This window comes from Tripterygium wilfordii, chromosome 12 (assembly GCF_013401445.1).
Source record: "Tripterygium wilfordii isolate XIE 37 chromosome 12, ASM1340144v1, whole genome shotgun sequence".
NCBI lineage: Eukaryota > Viridiplantae > Streptophyta > Magnoliopsida > Celastrales > Celastraceae > Tripterygium > Tripterygium wilfordii.
In genome coordinates this window covers 1,202,872-1,218,023 of record NC_052243.1, presented here as the reverse complement: position 1 = coordinate 1,218,023, position 15,152 = coordinate 1,202,872, and the positions used below count along the sequence as shown (strand labels likewise).

The window sequence follows — 15,152 nt, the reverse complement described above, 5'->3', positions numbered from 1 at the left end:
ATCCATAACTCACCAAACCAGTCTTCTTTATTTCTCTGCAGCCAACGTTCAGTCGATTCTTCCTCCTTGTTCATTCTCTCTGCGTTCTCTCGGTGGCCGTAATTGCTGAAGATGCAGGCGGTTTCGAGGCGTCTAGGGCACCAATCACTGAAGCCTACAGCTTCAATCGCTTCAATTAAATCGATTTACCCAATTTCCGATCAATGTAATTCTTCATCTTTTCTGACTTTTGTTAGGGTTTTAAATTTTGGTTTTGGAGATGGCGGAATTGATAATTTTTGAGTTTTCGCAGATCATGGAGCTGATCAGCCGCGGTATGTATCTACCATTGCCTCGAAGGGCGTGGGCCACCTTGTTCGCAAGGGAACTGGTGGACGATCTTCTGTCAGGTATATCTCTCTCCTTATATTTGGCTACTCGGAATACTGATTAATCTAGCGAAAGAAAGCAAAGTAAATTACCTCCTTTTTTGCCAAGGAATCTTCCAACCATGTACTCTTGTTTTCTTCGTTTTCTTAAGACAATAAATTCTGGGAGGTTCTATTTTCTGAAGGACACTTCTCAAAAGAAAAGATCTGAAATGGTATACAAGCTTCAATTTTTTTTTCATCCTTTTGTTCCTCCTCCTATTTTCCTCATCAATCAAAATATATTGGTTAGTTCGAGTTTCTTGTAATATGGGTGTCATTTCCTTAATTAGGGTAGATACTGCTGTAAAGGTTGAATTTGTAAGCTCTAGCAAGGCACTAGTATCACTTCACATTGCCCACGACTGGGCTCCTTCATAATTTGGAAAATTTTGTTTTGCAGTGGCATAATTGCTACAGTGTTTGGTGCTACTGGTTTTCTCGGTCGTTATGTGGTGCAACAACTAGGTCAGTGGAATGCTTATTATGGCTTTTGTTTTCACGCATGCAATTATATTATTCTAGCAAGATTTATGTTTTCCGTGTTGAAAGTTGAAACCTTGTCAGAAGTATTTTCTGGAAGTTTTTATTTTATTGAGTCTTTAGAGCATTTAAATTTTTTTGATTTGAACCTTTTGCTGCAGCTAAAATGGGTAGTCAAGTGTTAGTGCCTTTCCGAGGTTCTGAGGATTCCCCTCGTCATCTCAAGTTGATGGGGGATTTGGGCCAGGTAGATACATTTTACATTTGTGAGATTTTGTCAACATACTTTGTTACTTCGGTAGTTTTTCCGTATACTGTTCATCTTCTCACCGGTTATTTATGCAGATAGTACCAATGAAATACAACCCAAGGGATGAAGAAACAATTAAGGCTGCCATGGCAAAGGCTAATGTTGTTATCAATCTTATCGGTATGCTTTCGATACCCATAAGTTGATGTATTTGAGCTTTCTACATATTGGAGGCTGTGACTTAACTCACCTAGTGACTTGACTTTTTCAGGGAGGGAGTATGAGACAAGAAATTTTAGCTTTGAGGAAGTAAATCATTCCATGGCCGAGCAACTTGCAAATGTAAATCTCTGTGCCTTTGTTTTATCTAGTGGTTTTTCTTTTGAACCGTTCTCTTGATATTTTTTTGTTTATTCGTTTTATAATGTTTCTAGGCTGTTCAGTTTTCTTAGGCTTCCTATATTCCTAGTCTCCTGTAACATCGTCTGAATGATATTTTTGATGGCATTGTCCACCATCACACATCTAGTTCATCACCTTTTGGGCCTATGCAGATTGCCAAAGAACATGGTGGTATCATGCGATTTATTCAAGTTTCCTGCTTAGGTGCATCTTCATCCTCTTCATCAAGGTTGCTAAGAGCTAAAGCCGCAGCAGAGGAGTCAATTTTGAGGGACCTGCCTGAGGTATTACTTTTCCTGCTTTCCTATATCACTATAGATCAATATTTGAGTTCAAACTTTTCAGCTTATTCTTTGCCCTTGGATGGCGTCTTTATTAGAGCCAGCTTATTACCACTGGCATTTAAGGTCAATCACTTTATAGTTGAGGATATGGTGTATCAAGTTTTAGGAATTTACTTGCAATATGGAATTTAAGTATGTTAGTCTCAAGTTTATCTGCTTCCTAGGGCTTTTGTGCCCTGCTCTTTCAGCAACACTTCAAGTGGCATGCATATGACATCAGCTTCTTTTAGGAGTAGTCACATTCTTGTTTTCACCGGTGCTTGATGCAATTGACAGCTACATTAGTGTTCCAGAAAGCATGGTGACAGGAATAGATATTCAATGTCAATCCCTGGTTTTGATCTAAAAAATTAGAACTGTTGACCAAAACATAAGCTGTTGACCTTTGCTTTTTCATGATGGTATTGAATGTGGACTTTGTGGAATACATTCTTGTTATGGAGATGTAGCTTGCATGTGAAATTAATAATCATTTTTCTGATGATTCCATTTAGTTATTAAAAGCTGCCAAGGGGTTGCAAGTCAATTGCATACAGAAAAACAAAAAAAGAAAAGAAAAGAACATATCCATAAGCTAAATAAACCTCTTAGAATGGTCAAAAGTTCTAGATCTAAAAGGGTGAGAAATAAGCAGGGAAGTTGCGTTGGACTACTCGTGACCAAAAACGCCATACAACTAAAAGCTGACTGAAGTTTCTGTATCTGTTGTTTCAGCTTACCATATGTTCAGTTTTATACGCTTTGTCGCTGCTTGCGCCTGCAAGATTTCTAATATTGTTCCTGTAGGCCACAATTATGAGACCTGCAGTTATGATTGGCACAGAGGATCGTCTATTGAATCGATGGGCACAGTTCATCAAAAAGTATACGTTTCTTCCACTCATTGGGGATGGATCTACCAAGTATGTTCATCTTCTATCAACTACTAGTCTGCTAACTTCATCTTCTGGGTGGAATTTTTGAGTCTTAATTAAATGGATGGCTTTCAATCATTTGATTGGCGTTTTCTTAAGAGTGTTTTATTTGCAGAATCCAGCCAGTATATGTGGTGGATGTTGCTGCTGCAATTACAGCAGCCTTGAAGGACGATGGTAGCAGTATGGGGAAAGTTTATGAGCTCGGTGGACCAGAGATATTTACTATGCATGAACTGGTGACTTTCTTCTCTCAATTTGTTGTCATGAGGTCTGAAGATATTGCTTAATTATATATACACTGCAGGCAGAGATTATGTATGACATGATACGTGAGTGGCCAAGCTATGTGAAAGTTCCTTTCCCTGTCGCAAAGGTAAATCATATATCTTTTGTGTTTTAGATATTGAAATTTGTATTCATTTCCATGGCCTATACTCTTCTTAAGGTTAAAATTGATAGTTAGGGCATATATGTGAAAATTTGGTTAGGAACTTACCTGTTGTGTACAGGTAATATCCTTGCAGTGACCCGTCCTTGTTTTTCCTAACATCAAGCTGTGGACGTATTTATCCTTTTCTATTTATACTGGTAATTCATCTCCAAGATAAAACGGAAATACAAGATCTTAGAAAATAGCATCTGTCCATCGTGCTTACCTGTCACACAGACACAGGTCACAGAATATGTGGCTGATTGTGTGTTGGGTTTACCACTGGTCCACTGCTAGTTGTTGCCAGACCTCTCTCTTTCTCCTGCTTTTAAACTATTAATTTATGTCACTTGGGGTTTGTATGGTTCAGGCAATTGCAATGCCTCGAGAACTGCTACTTAAAAGGGTTCCATTCCCTCTCCCCAATCCGGACATGTTCAACCTGGATCAAATCAATGCTCTAGCTACTGATACAGTTGTCTCAGAGAATGGTTAGTTGGAACATGTTCTGAAAATTTCTGACTTATTTCTCTTTATATAATATATATATATGTCACCTTTGTACAAATTTTATGGTGGTTTACAGCTTTGTCATTCAGTGATCTTGGGATTGTGCCACATAAGGTAAGGGGATATCCTATTGAGTACCTAATCTCATATCGCAAGGGTGGCCCAAATTTTGGTTCTACGGTGAGTGAAAGAATGGATCCAGATGCCTATCCTTGAGGCTTAAGTTCCAAGTGTTCTTATGGGTATGATGTTGCTGCCATCTTGGAAATCTTGTAATTGGTACGTCATGCCTTATAAGAAAACAGAAAGTATTTAAAGCGCATGATTGTTTTTCTTTCAGCGTGATAGGTACATTTGATTTGGTACTCATGTACTAGTTTGTTTGACAAGCTGCATCTGTACCTTTTCATAAAGTTAAATATTTCTGATAAATTTGTAACCTTGACATCATAGGTTTCTGGAGATGGACTTGTTTCTGTTGAGACAATAATGATGTGAAGGATACTGGAATAACTCCAGATTGTATGATGATGAAAAACATTCTGGCCATTTGTTCTTGATTAAAAAAGAGATGATTTGTTTTGCCTGGCATTTGAGGCCTAAGCATTTGTTTCTTGTCGAGGAAATGTCTGATTCTATGACACGACATTCTGTCTTTGGCTCTTGGTTTATGAGATCCATTGTGTTTTTTGCCTGTGTGTTTTGTTTTGATTTATTTGTCTCTGCAATTTATATGAATGGTGACGGTGGTGGGTTCTGAAGGCACACATTGAATCGATGTTTAGTAGTCTTTCTATCCATGCACTGGGGGTAACATTGTTGGTGAAACTTACCAGCTCGTGATTATCTATTCTTGTTTGCTATTCAACTCAAAACTATGATGGAAACAATTCTATTGTGCACTACATATTCTTGTCATAATGTTCAGTTTGAGTCCCTGTGTTGTATTTTGCTATAGGTTCGTATGTATGTATGTATTTATCTCTTATGCAGACACCTGCATTTTTATTTTTTTTCCTTAATTTACGGACTTTCTCCCTTCTATCTCGCTCCGACTGACCATGGTTCCCGACAAATGGGCACTGGCCATGGTTTCCAACAAATGACCTACCAAATTGAAGCTCATGCCACCACGACGATTAGAATCGCATAAGCTTTGTCCGCTGATGTTCTGTACTAATCGGGATCAAGTCTGAAAGTTGCAGACCACCGCGAGTAAGAATGACCCGATCTGGCCACACTTGAGTCGACGACAACTGCGAGGGATCTGATCACTTGAGGCATTGTTGCCGGTTTCCATCATCACCAAAGTGTTCCTCGGGTGTGATCAACTTAACCCATCCCTTGGCCGTAAATTAACAAAAAAATGCAGGTGTCTGCATAAGAGAACTCGTATATGTTAATATGTAGCAGTGAAAGAAAACCCATAAGGAGGAAAATGAATGTTAAACTGAAGTGTCCCCCAAGTTATTCCAATAGAACATTTCATTTCCTTATAATTGGGGGAAAGTAGTGGACAGAGCTCTTACTGCAAGAAAAGAAGCAAATCATGCGAGGGAGCAAAATAGACCATGAAACACTCTTCTCCAACCATTAGGTGCAGTAGCACCAGCCCATCAAGACTACAGACGTTATCATGGCAGCAGCGAGATGTTATGGTTCCTTCCAGCGTGTTGCGATCGAAGGAAGTAACATCGGGGCGTCAATGTTCATCCGACGTGGGATCGCTGCAGCGGAGCCAGAAGATAATTGCTGTATCAACATTTACATAAACAACAATGTCCAAGGAGTCATCAACTCTGTTCTACTAGGTAGTGAAGTGAGCATGAGAGATCCAGGGGTTAGGTTATCTTTTAAGGATGTTGCATTGGATGAACGGTGGCTGAGATCCAAGAGATGGTCGTGGAGAGATTATTCGTGTTGTGTTATATTGTTTTCATTTTTCTTTCTCATTATGTTGCTCTTGCTGTTGTTTATCTAATTTACTCAGAAACTAATAATATCCATCATCAAACTCCACTCTCTACACTTTTTTAAACCGAGAACAATAACATACAAAATTTTATTTTCAACATTTGATATGTGTATAACCCGAACCGTCATCCCAAGGCTCATGGATGCATGTGTGATGGTGGATTGGTAGATCACACACACATGCTCAAAGGAATTATAGTCTTGGGAAAACCTTAGATACCCTAATTATAAAATAAACATAATTAACTCACAAAAAATAGAATTGAAACAACCTAATTTGGTATTGTACTTCAAAAGCATAGTGAGTTGTTGAACCAGACAATTTTGATGACCACATGATAGTAACTATTTTGATGAGTTAAAAAATTGTTGTAAAGAGACAAACAAAAAGTTGGCAGGATACAAAAACAATTATATTTGTTATATACATACATACATGTGTGTGTGTGTGTTATAATGATATTTGTCTTTTGTCCAGTAATATTGCGTTGGAATTTCAACCTGTCATGGTTACAATAATTAGACACCTAAAAGAGATTCCACCCTATTGAAAGGTGAGAGGTGGAAACACATAATAGGGCACACTTTTTTCCTCATAGAATATAAATTACACCGTTGATTATGTCCGAAAGTAGTAACGTAGTCATGCTAGTTGCACTTTGATTGTGTGGGTGTATATATATAAGCACTATGACGAGGACTGGGACAAAATTACATTACAAATAATGATATATATATATAACATATGAAATAGCTATATATGTGTTTTTCTCAAAGAAAAGTAAGCTTTATTTGATTGAAGGTCTAATTATAAAGAGTAAAAGCTGGATTTTCAATAAAGTGTGCATATTCTTTATAAATTGTAATTCCTTGGGGATTTATTGGCATATGATTGGTATAATGTTATCATTATATACATCAAAAGAGGGGGAGGGGGAGGAGGCCTGCAGTATTATTTTTTTATTACTGCATGGTCTGAAGTTTTAATCACATCCGTCCATGTTGATTACTAACCTGAAACTCAAATGAGTATTTCAAAAAGTAAAACATATTTGTATTTATGAATTTCAAAAGCCCTAGTCTGTCCGGCCGACAACAAAAAAAGAATTAATAAACCATCAAATTAAAAACAAAATTATGCATAAATAATTAAATACAAAATTTGTACTCTGAATCCAACCTCCATTAAAGTCCAGTTTTAGGCGGCTAAACAGGGATTTATCACTAATTCTGTTCACTAGTAGACAGCCAACGTGGGCCCCCCGTAAAGGCCCATATGTTATGTTCTCTCCGTCTACATCTAGACTAGAACACATGAACGTGCTTGCTGCTTTCATCAAAAGCTACGCCGTTTCCACCAGTTAACACGTAATTTAAGGAGCGAACACCGAGACGATCACCGTCGCTACCAGACACGTCTGGACCCTCCTTCATACGTGGCGCAATCTCACCGGTTACCGACAACTGACAATTCCCTGCTAACGTGCGCCTCGTTTCGTCACTCTCCTCTTCGGCTCTTCCCCATATAATAAGGACTGCGTTGTCTCCGATTCCAGCTCAGAATTTCTCATCTTTCGCGATATTTCTATGCAAATCAAATGTATATTTATTAGCTCTCCTCTCTTTCCCTGTAAGTCCTCTCGTTCTCTCTTTCTATATTTGTTCTTGGGGTCTTCGACTCTTCGTTGATTGATTTCTGCTTTTGTTGAGTAATCAATCCTATTGTGCTCAACAAAATCAATTGCAGATCGAGCGAATTCAGCCGTTCCTCGTGATTCGTGCTGTGTGCGATAGTCTGGTTTAACTGTGTGAGCTGTTTCGATTTTGGTTTGAGCTGAATCAGTACAATTAGGGGGGGAGTGTGTTAGTGGTGTTTTGCTGTTTACTTGATTTACTGAACTGGGAGTGCGTTAGTTTCTAAAATAGACGATATGATTGTTTGATTGGTTGAAATTAACGATCTGATGAGACGCCGTCCTACAGCAAGCATCCCTTCGGAGACGATGGAGAAGGGAAGTACCAAAAATCAGCATTCTCGTCTCTGTTTCTTGGCTGCATTATCTGCATTTTTCTGGATTTTGTTGTTGTACTTCTATTTTATTGTTCTAGGAAGTAGTGCTGTTGATGAATCTGTTAAGGTAGGTCCCAAGCCCGTCAACAGCCATTCCACTACTCCTGCTGGAGTAGAGCCTGGTCCTGTTTTCATTCAATCCATCCCTGCCCCCTTGAACAAAAACCCTCCCAAGGCTTCCCAGAAAGTTGAGCAGAAAACTGTGGAATACTCTTTTATGAGAGCCTTGAGAACTAGAGAGAATAAGAGTGATCCTTGTGGAGGAAGGTACATTTACGTGCACGATCTGCCTCCAAGGTTTAATGCAGACATGCTCAAGGAGTGTAGGAGTTTGAGTCTTTGGACTAATATGTGTAACTTTACTACGAATGCTGGGTTGGGACCTCCGCTGGAGAATGAGGAAGGGGTGTTTTCTAATACAGGGTGGTATGCCACCAATCAGTTTGCTGTAGATGTGATATTCAGCAATCGAATGAAGCAGTATGAGTGCCTGACTAATGATTCTTCAATTGCTGCGGCTATATTTGTGCCATTTTATGCGGGTTTCGATATAGCTAGGTATCTTTGGGGGCATAATATATCGACTAGAGATGCAGCTTCCCTTGATTTGGTTGATTGGCTCATGAAGAGGCCTGAGTGGCATATTATGGGAGGCAAGGATCATTTTCTGGTAGCGGGGCGGATAACATGGGATTTTAGGAGACTTTCAGATGAAGAGACTGACTGGGGTAACAAGCTTTTGTTTCTGCCTGCTGGGAGGAATATGTCGATGCTTGTGGTTGAGTCCAGCCCCTGGAATGCCAATGATTTTGGCATTCCATATCCTACTTACTTCCATCCTGCAAGGGATTCTGATGTCTTCGTCTGGCAGGACAGGATGAGGAAATTAGAACGGAAGTGGCTGTTCTCTTTTGCTGGTGCCCCACGCCCTGGCAACCCCAAATCTATTCGAGGGAAGATCATTGATCAGTGCAAAAGTTCGGAAGTGGGCAAGCTGTTGGAATGTGATTTTGGGGAGAGCAAGTGTCATTCTCCAAGCAGTGTAATGAAGATGTTTCAAAGCTCCCTTTTCTGTCTACAGCCTCAAGGTGATTCGTTTACACGGAGATCTGCTTTTGACTCGATGTTAGCAGGCTGTATACCTGTCTTCTTCCATCCAGGGTCTGCATATACACAGTACACTTGGCATCTTCCAAAGAATTACAGTATATATTCAGTGTTTATTCCAGAGGATGACATCCGTAAAAGAAATGTAAGCATAGAGGAGAGGCTTAGTCAAATTTCTCCAGAGCAGGTGAAGATCATGAGGGAGCAGGTTATTAGTCTCATTCCGCGACTGATATATGCAGATCCTCGCTCAAAATTGGAGACTCTTAAAGATGCTTTTGATGTTGCTGTTCAGGCAGTCATTGACAAAGTTACAAGGTTGCGTAAGAACACTATTGAAGGCCGCACAGAATATGACAATTTTGTGGAGGAGAACAGTTGGAAATATGACTTACTAGATGAAGGACAGCGAGAGGTGGGAGGTCATGAGTGGGATCCTTTCTTCTCGAAACCAAAAGATGGCAGTGGTGATTCTGGTGAGTCATCTGCGGAAGCTGCTAAAAATTCTTGGAAGAATGAGCAGAGAAGTCATGAATAAAAAAGAAATATAGCAGTAGAGATGTAGAAGATAGTGGTTCAAAACGAAGACTGCTTGTGTTGAAGGATGAATCGCAGGTATGATCCTTCATCAAGTTTGACAGGCCTAGATCAATGTTTAAAATGAAACACAGATGCATATTCTCCTGTTTCTGATATAGTTATATGGAAATTTTCCTCGAAGTTTTTGCATTATGGCTTATTTGTTACCAATTCTTTGTAGTGTATATTAGCTTAGATTTCATCATTTCCTCTACTTAATGTTATTGTCCAATAAATGGATACGGGAGATAATGTAGAGCGATTAATAAATAATAGCTGTTTCTCAATTTTTTGAGTTCTATACACCATAGAATTTTCTTCCATTCAAGTCTAAAAACTGGGGAATTAAGCCATAGTCACATCATTGCTCACAAAAGTGACATCTTCTGTGTTTGCTAGCATTTAGCTTGTTGAAGAGTCTGAGAGACATAAGAAAGGATGAATCATCCTTGTCACTTTACCTCCAAAAATAAGAACTCCTCGGCATGTAAGGTGGCTCAAGTTATGATAACTCTTGTACTGCTTCCAATACACAAGGGTGATTTTCCTCATGTGAATTTGGTTTAGCATGTGTGCAGAAGGATGTTGTGGTTTGATTGCCTCGTGTTTTTGCCATCTCTTTTCATAACTTCATATATCATAATGACAGAAGTAACAAGAAGCGTAGTTTACCATCTGTATGTGCCTTGCCTTAATCAGGATCCTGTTATAGTGTCTGCTGGCAAATGCCAAGTAATTGACACTAACTGCAATCTATGGAAGCCTTACTTAACAACATGGTCTGCTTTTTCAAGTATAGAGCATACACGTCTCATTACAGTCTTGACTTCTTCCCAATTGAGAAACAAAGATTTTGCACTGCAGGCTTAAATCTTAACGTCTATATAGGTAATGAAGTTTGACCAGAAATTCTCGTGAATCAGAGGGTATAATATACACACATTTGAGCTCCTCAAGAAATCAGAAGCTCCTCTCTGTGACAACTGCAGATGTAACCGACCATTCTGGACATCTGAAGGTGGACGGTAACAAACCAGCAAGCCTTTTTGCAATTGGAGCTGGGAATGTTAACCCAGAAAGGGAAATCAATTCTGAATTGATATCTGATACATGATTCTACTCAAATGCCACATGCATATGCAGAGCTGGTGCTGGTGCTATAAACTACTTCTATGCATTATTAAGGAGGAATTGCAGAGCTGGTGCTGCAAATACAATTGTACCTCACATGAATATCTTGCAAGTGAAAATGACATGCGTGGTCTGATCATGTTTTTGTTAGATTTTGCCCATTTCATTGATATATCTTAACTTCAGCATGGGGCACTGTAGGCAAAAACATTTGTGATTTTGTGGATTCTTCATTAATCAAAATAAGTTTATGATATCTTCTGCAATATAAGATGTGTGGGTATTTATAGATCAAAAACAGCACCATATCATATGGAAAACTCAGATGCCTGAGACATTTAGGTATGGGGAGTATACCATTGTTTGAGTGACAAGAATAAACAAGTGTAGTAAGAAAGGAAAAAAGAGGAACAAGAGCAACCAAAAACACAGACAAGCCGCAGACGATCATTCGTTACAAATCAAACACTTCCAAGTATTTACTATCACTTTTCTTCTCTGTGTGAACCATGGCTTGTCTTCACCATGATGAAATTCAAAAAAAAAAAAAAGTGGGTTTAGACAGATTTCTTTCCTTGTATACCATTACTTTCTTGTGACCGTGGAGCTGCAAATTCATAAATAATTGAAAGATAATTAGTTTAAAAACATATGCAAAACTCAAAATCTGGGTCAAACTGTTCATTAATTATTTATATACCTAGTCCAGTAGCCTCAGATGTCCTCATGATTCTAAGCCTCCTCACGGAGCAAACGAACATCCTGCAAAAAAATTGAAAAGGAATTTCATGCGACAATCAAATACAACTTAAGTTGCAATACGAATAACCATAGAGCAATAGACCACCAACAGGGTAGCAATTGCTTTCTGTAAGCCTCATGAAACGAAACCTAATACATTGAGGAGACCCTGTTGGGTGGTCAAAAATTTGATCAGAAAATTTGATAGTTTAGCTTGTTGGATATAACAGTAAGTGAATTCCAGAGATCGTTACTACCATGAGGACCCCAATCACAAGTTAGGCCCAGATTGTTGCAACGATTCTGTTAAAAGTTGCAATATCTAATGATGATAATAATGAACAATGATAAAGTGAACTTGAAATATAGAGTGCATTCTCTTCCTTCCACAAGGGCATGGTGAGTTGTTTTTTATTTCGCACGACTAACAGCCTGTTTTTTATGATCAATCAGAAGTCTTCCTAGAACCCCCCCCCCCCAACGCTATGAAAGTTCATGCAACAAATTATGGTGCCCAGTTCCCCATGTTTTAACTTTCCGACCCTGATGTCAGATGCAAATGTCCGTCTTATTGTGCAAATATTGACAACCGTAAAGTAGATTTCACATTAAATGAACATTTGCAGAAATGGTGAGTTGCATTCATGTATATTTCATGTAAATGATACATACCCCCAAGGAACATCTCCAACAAGCATCCAATCACCCTCCCTGTCCTCATATGTGAGGACAAATTCCGACGATCCATCTAGCAGTTTTAAGGATCTTGTTGCTTCTGCCTCCTTTGTGCCACACTCCCGTATGCTTGGTCCTAAAAAACAAATAACGACCATCACTGAAGAAGACATCAATATATCAACTTTTACACAGCACAAGTAGATCTATGTTACAAACAATGCAGATATTTCTGCGCCTTCTTGGCGCCTTTTTCATTAAGTTTCAATCAATTTATTTACATTAAAAAAAGATACTAGAAAATCTTAAACCCCGAAAGGAATACGGAAATTAGACTTGCGATTCAAGAAGTTCATTTAACAATTATATCTTTAATAAAACACTCAAAATGAGAAATCAACATAAACATCAATTCATCGCAGAAGATCATAGCAGAAACTTAATACCTGCTCCCATATATACAAGCCAATCAAATTATCGTGCAAAATTCATATTAATGCTTGTATGGGGTCAATCATAAAGAATTAAACCATACAAATCTGTAAGAAATGCCATTTTGAGCAGCCATCCAATTAGGCAAGCACATTGACAATGAATTCATATAAGAACAAGAATTCTATTCAATTTTAAGACAGGAGTTTTGGGCTCTAAGACCACTAAATCACGCATTTATTTTTACGATCAAATCAGAATGGAGGTGTGGAGGAGAGAGAGAGAAAGGAAAAAAAAAAACTCACGAGCTGCACTGTTAGTTTTGAGGAACATCTCTTCCAGAGTTTGTGCCAAGGTTTCGTAGCCAGTATGAGCACTCAAATCAACCTTCCTTCCAATTGGAAATCCATCCATATTCACCTTCACAAACCGAGAAGTCCAGCCATAGGCGCTATTATTGTTTTTGTTGCCGCAATTGTTAGTCTTCTCCATCACGCTGTTCTTGCTTTTACTTTTCTCAATCATAGAGTTCAATTCTTCAGTGGCTACAGACTTTGCTTGATTAGCCATGCAGTTCATTCTATAAGCTCTAATAGGAGGCCACCCAACAACTTGACTGCTTCAACATTTAAGGAAAAACAATGAAATTAGAGGAATGAAAACGTGAAATGACAAGATCTAGCAATCTACCATCCATAAGGTCTTAAAGTACAGTAATTAAAGGCACCAGAAACACAAGTTACAGTTCAAAAAGATTTGGATGCCAACTCATTATTAGCAAAACATTTACAACATAGTATTTAGAACATGACTGTTGTATGAAGAATATGATCAAGAATAGAAATGTTCCCTCAAAAACATTCATAATGCAGGATTCCGTGAGAAAAGACATGAATTCATCTTGACATGATGCTAGTTACCAACATAAAGGTCGTTCAAATAAAATTCAAGCGAAATTCTATAACAAATGATCAAGAAAGAGAACCGATGTACTGATTAAGAAGACTTTATCAATAGAGACGATAACAGTCCAAGTGAATCTAATAAAGGAAAGAAAATAAGGGGGTTGAGGAGTAAGAAGACTAATGAAGATACGTGAGATTATTCAATTCAATACCACATCAACATACACTTGGAGTGGAAAAGTACAATTAAAAGCAGAATAATCAAACAGTAATGAACAAAAGTAACAGAATCCAGAGAAAATGAAAAATTACCTAGAACCATTAGGAGAAGTCACGGAATCGGCACTCCTCTTGGTCCCAACGGTGCCACTAGCCCTGCTCAAAGTAGAAGAGGAAGACGACAAAGATGACGACGAAGAAGTCGAAGAAGATGAAGAAGAGCCCGAAACCCCAGAAGGCAAATCCTTGGCAGTCAGAATCCTAGCATATTGACCCCTAAAGGGAAGCAATTTGAAACCACCGCCGCCACCACCACCACCACCAAGGCTCAATCCCAACTCGAGCTCACCATCATCTGGGCTCGAAGAATCCTCCGAAGACAACAACACGTCCTCCTCCCTCGACACCGTCGACATCGACCCACTCCCACCACGATCACCACCAAAACCGCCTTGCATTGAATGAATCAACGAAATCTCTCTCTTCCGATTCCGGAAAAAATCAGAATAAGAAAAATAAAAATAACGACAGATTTGAGGCCTTGGTTTGGTACGATTTGGGAAAGTAGACAGTTGTGATGAATACGTTTGTTTGGTGTGTCATGTCCGTGTGGGTGGATGAAGGAAAGAGAGGGAAAGCGAAAGAATGATAGTGACTCTGTGGGGCTCCACCTGTCTCCTCTGCTCTACTCCTTAATACGCACCGTTTCCTATACCTGTTCTTGTCGTCATATCTTGTATTTCTCGCTTATTTATCCACGATATATCGTTAAATGCGTACTCGAAAGTTCCGACATTAAAACCCAGAATTGTCAAAACAAGAATATTATAGTAGAGAATAAAAGTCTATTACGGGTATTATATTATCTTTGACAAATTCAGGGCTTTTTTTAAAAAAAAATTTATTATAGTTTTCTACACTGTTAGCGATTCAATTAGTTTGCTAATTCGAAGACGCAATTAATCATAATTGCAGATCATGATTTGTGTAAGAGAGTTGGAAGGAGGAAATGTGCAGACATCCTTCTGCTACACGGACGATGATTGCAAGCTGAACTGTCACCCTGCAAATGTGTGGAAAGCCCATGTTTCTCGTGAAATGGAGAAAAAATACTATGTTTGATGAGCATGACAGGTGTCACATAGGGAAGACTTGGGAAGAGGAAGATGACTCATCGTCGAGTCAACTCAAAGAAAGGGGAATAACTTGGAATCTGTAGGAATCCCAACGATCAACAATCATGAGATGTTGCAGGGGTGACGAGATGTTCGTTGCAATCCAAACGACCATACCTCGCCCACTATAAAAGGAATGTTCCGTCTCAGGTATGATGGACGCTAAACGAAGAAATTCTACGCTCTTGATTTACTACTAGGATATTAGTTACTAGAGCGTTATAGTGTCTCAAGGCCGTCCAGCCCACCATTTGCTCTTAGAAGTTTTGAGATTCGCCGTCCACCTTACAGCTTAGATCGCAGCTCCTGACTTGTGGGTTATGCAGATGTCTATATATACATACACACATGCTCTATATAACTATATTGCTATGTACATGGATGGATTCAGTTACAAATA

General features: G+C 38.9%; 4 protein-coding genes across 9 annotated transcripts; 3 read left to right on the top strand and 1 right to left on the bottom strand.

Annotated features, from left to right (window-relative positions):
- Positions 1-34: 34 nt before the first annotated feature.
- Positions 35-4,441, top strand: LOC120011566 (NADH dehydrogenase [ubiquinone] 1 alpha subcomplex subunit 9, mitochondrial). Of its 3 annotated transcripts, none has more exons than XM_038862712.1 (13): positions 35-205; positions 293-389; positions 811-875; positions 1,052-1,137; positions 1,236-1,320; positions 1,412-1,482; positions 1,695-1,826; positions 2,673-2,788; positions 2,916-3,039; positions 3,108-3,176; positions 3,604-3,724; positions 3,820-3,985; positions 4,197-4,441. In XM_038862712.1, exons 1-12 carry the CDS (start codon positions 112-114, stop codon positions 3,957-3,959), a joined length of 1,200 nt encoding a protein of 399 aa, XP_038718640.1. In that variant the 5' UTR covers positions 35-111; the 3' UTR covers positions 3,960-3,985; positions 4,197-4,441. The 3 variants fall into 3 exon arrangements, 2 of the variants coding, with proteins under 2 accessions (XP_038718640.1, XP_038718639.1); XR_005471051.1 differs by having other exon boundaries at positions 36-205; positions 3,820-4,022; XM_038862711.1 differs by having other exon boundaries at positions 3,820-4,441.
- Positions 4,442-5,267: 826 nt separating this feature from the next.
- LOC120010075 lies at positions 5,268-5,763 on the top strand. Its single transcript, XM_038860767.1, has one exon. It carries the CDS (start codon positions 5,380-5,382, stop codon positions 5,722-5,724), a length of 345 nt encoding a protein of 114 aa, XP_038716695.1. The 5' UTR covers positions 5,268-5,379; the 3' UTR covers positions 5,725-5,763.
- A 1,316-nt stretch (positions 5,764-7,079) lies between these two features.
- LOC120011286 (xyloglucan galactosyltransferase MUR3-like) lies at positions 7,080-9,766 on the top strand. The gene is made up of 2 exons (XM_038862367.1): positions 7,080-7,347; positions 7,465-9,766. Exon 2 carries the CDS (start codon positions 7,682-7,684, stop codon positions 9,431-9,433), a length of 1,752 nt encoding a protein of 583 aa, XP_038718295.1. The 5' UTR covers positions 7,080-7,347; positions 7,465-7,681; the 3' UTR covers positions 9,434-9,766.
- Positions 9,767-10,863: 1,097 nt separating this feature from the next.
- On the bottom strand, positions 10,864-14,185 carry LOC120011289 (auxin-responsive protein IAA11-like). 4 transcript variants are annotated; one of them, XM_038862370.1, is made up of 5 exons: positions 13,671-14,185; positions 12,759-13,072; positions 12,019-12,181; positions 11,306-11,367; positions 10,864-11,212 (listed from the first exon to the last, which is right to left on the bottom strand). In XM_038862370.1, exons 1-5 carry the CDS (start codon positions 14,033-14,035, stop codon positions 11,163-11,165), a joined length of 954 nt encoding a protein of 317 aa, XP_038718298.1. In that variant the 5' UTR covers positions 14,036-14,185; the 3' UTR covers positions 10,864-11,162. The 4 variants fall into 4 exon arrangements, with proteins under 4 accessions (XP_038718298.1, XP_038718300.1, XP_038718299.1 ...); XM_038862372.1 differs by having other exon boundaries at positions 12,019-12,157; positions 13,671-14,178; XM_038862371.1 differs by having other exon boundaries at positions 12,759-13,069; positions 13,671-14,176.
- Positions 14,186-15,152: the final 967 nt, after the last annotated feature.

What these genes read in the sequence shown, in the direction of transcription:
- LOC120011566 (XM_038862712.1), top strand. Translation starts at nt 112, where the DNA reads ATGCAGGCGGTTTCGAGGCGTCTAGGGCACCAATCACTGAAGCCTACA. An exon ending in TTATGTGGTGCAACAACTAG is followed by an intron (nt 876 to 1,051) that starts GTCAGTGGAATG and finishes CTTTTGCTGCAG; the next exon opens with CTAAAATGGGTAGTCAAGTG. An exon ending in TGTTGTTATCAATCTTATCG is followed by an intron (nt 1,321 to 1,411) that starts GTATGCTTTCGA and finishes TGACTTTTTCAG; the next exon opens with GGAGGGAGTATGAGACAAGA.
- LOC120010075 (XM_038860767.1), top strand. Translation starts at nt 5,380, where the DNA reads ATGGCAGCAGCGAGATGTTATGGTTCCTTCCAGCGTGTTGCGATCGAA.
- LOC120011286 (XM_038862367.1), top strand. Translation starts at nt 7,682, where the DNA reads ATGAGACGCCGTCCTACAGCAAGCATCCCTTCGGAGACGATGGAGAAG.
- LOC120011289 (XM_038862370.1), bottom strand. Translation starts at nt 14,035, where the DNA reads ATGCAAGGCGGTTTTGGTGGTGATCGTGGTGGGAGTGGGTCGATGTCG. An exon ending in ACTTCTCCTAATGGTTCTAG is followed by an intron (nt 13,073 to 13,670) that starts GTAATTTTTCAT and finishes TAAATGTTGAAG; the next exon opens with CAGTCAAGTTGTTGGGTGGC. An exon ending in CAAAACTAACAGTGCAGCTC is followed by an intron (nt 12,182 to 12,758) that starts GTGAGTTTTTTT and finishes TGTCTTCTTCAG; the next exon opens with TGATGGTCGTTATTTGTTTT.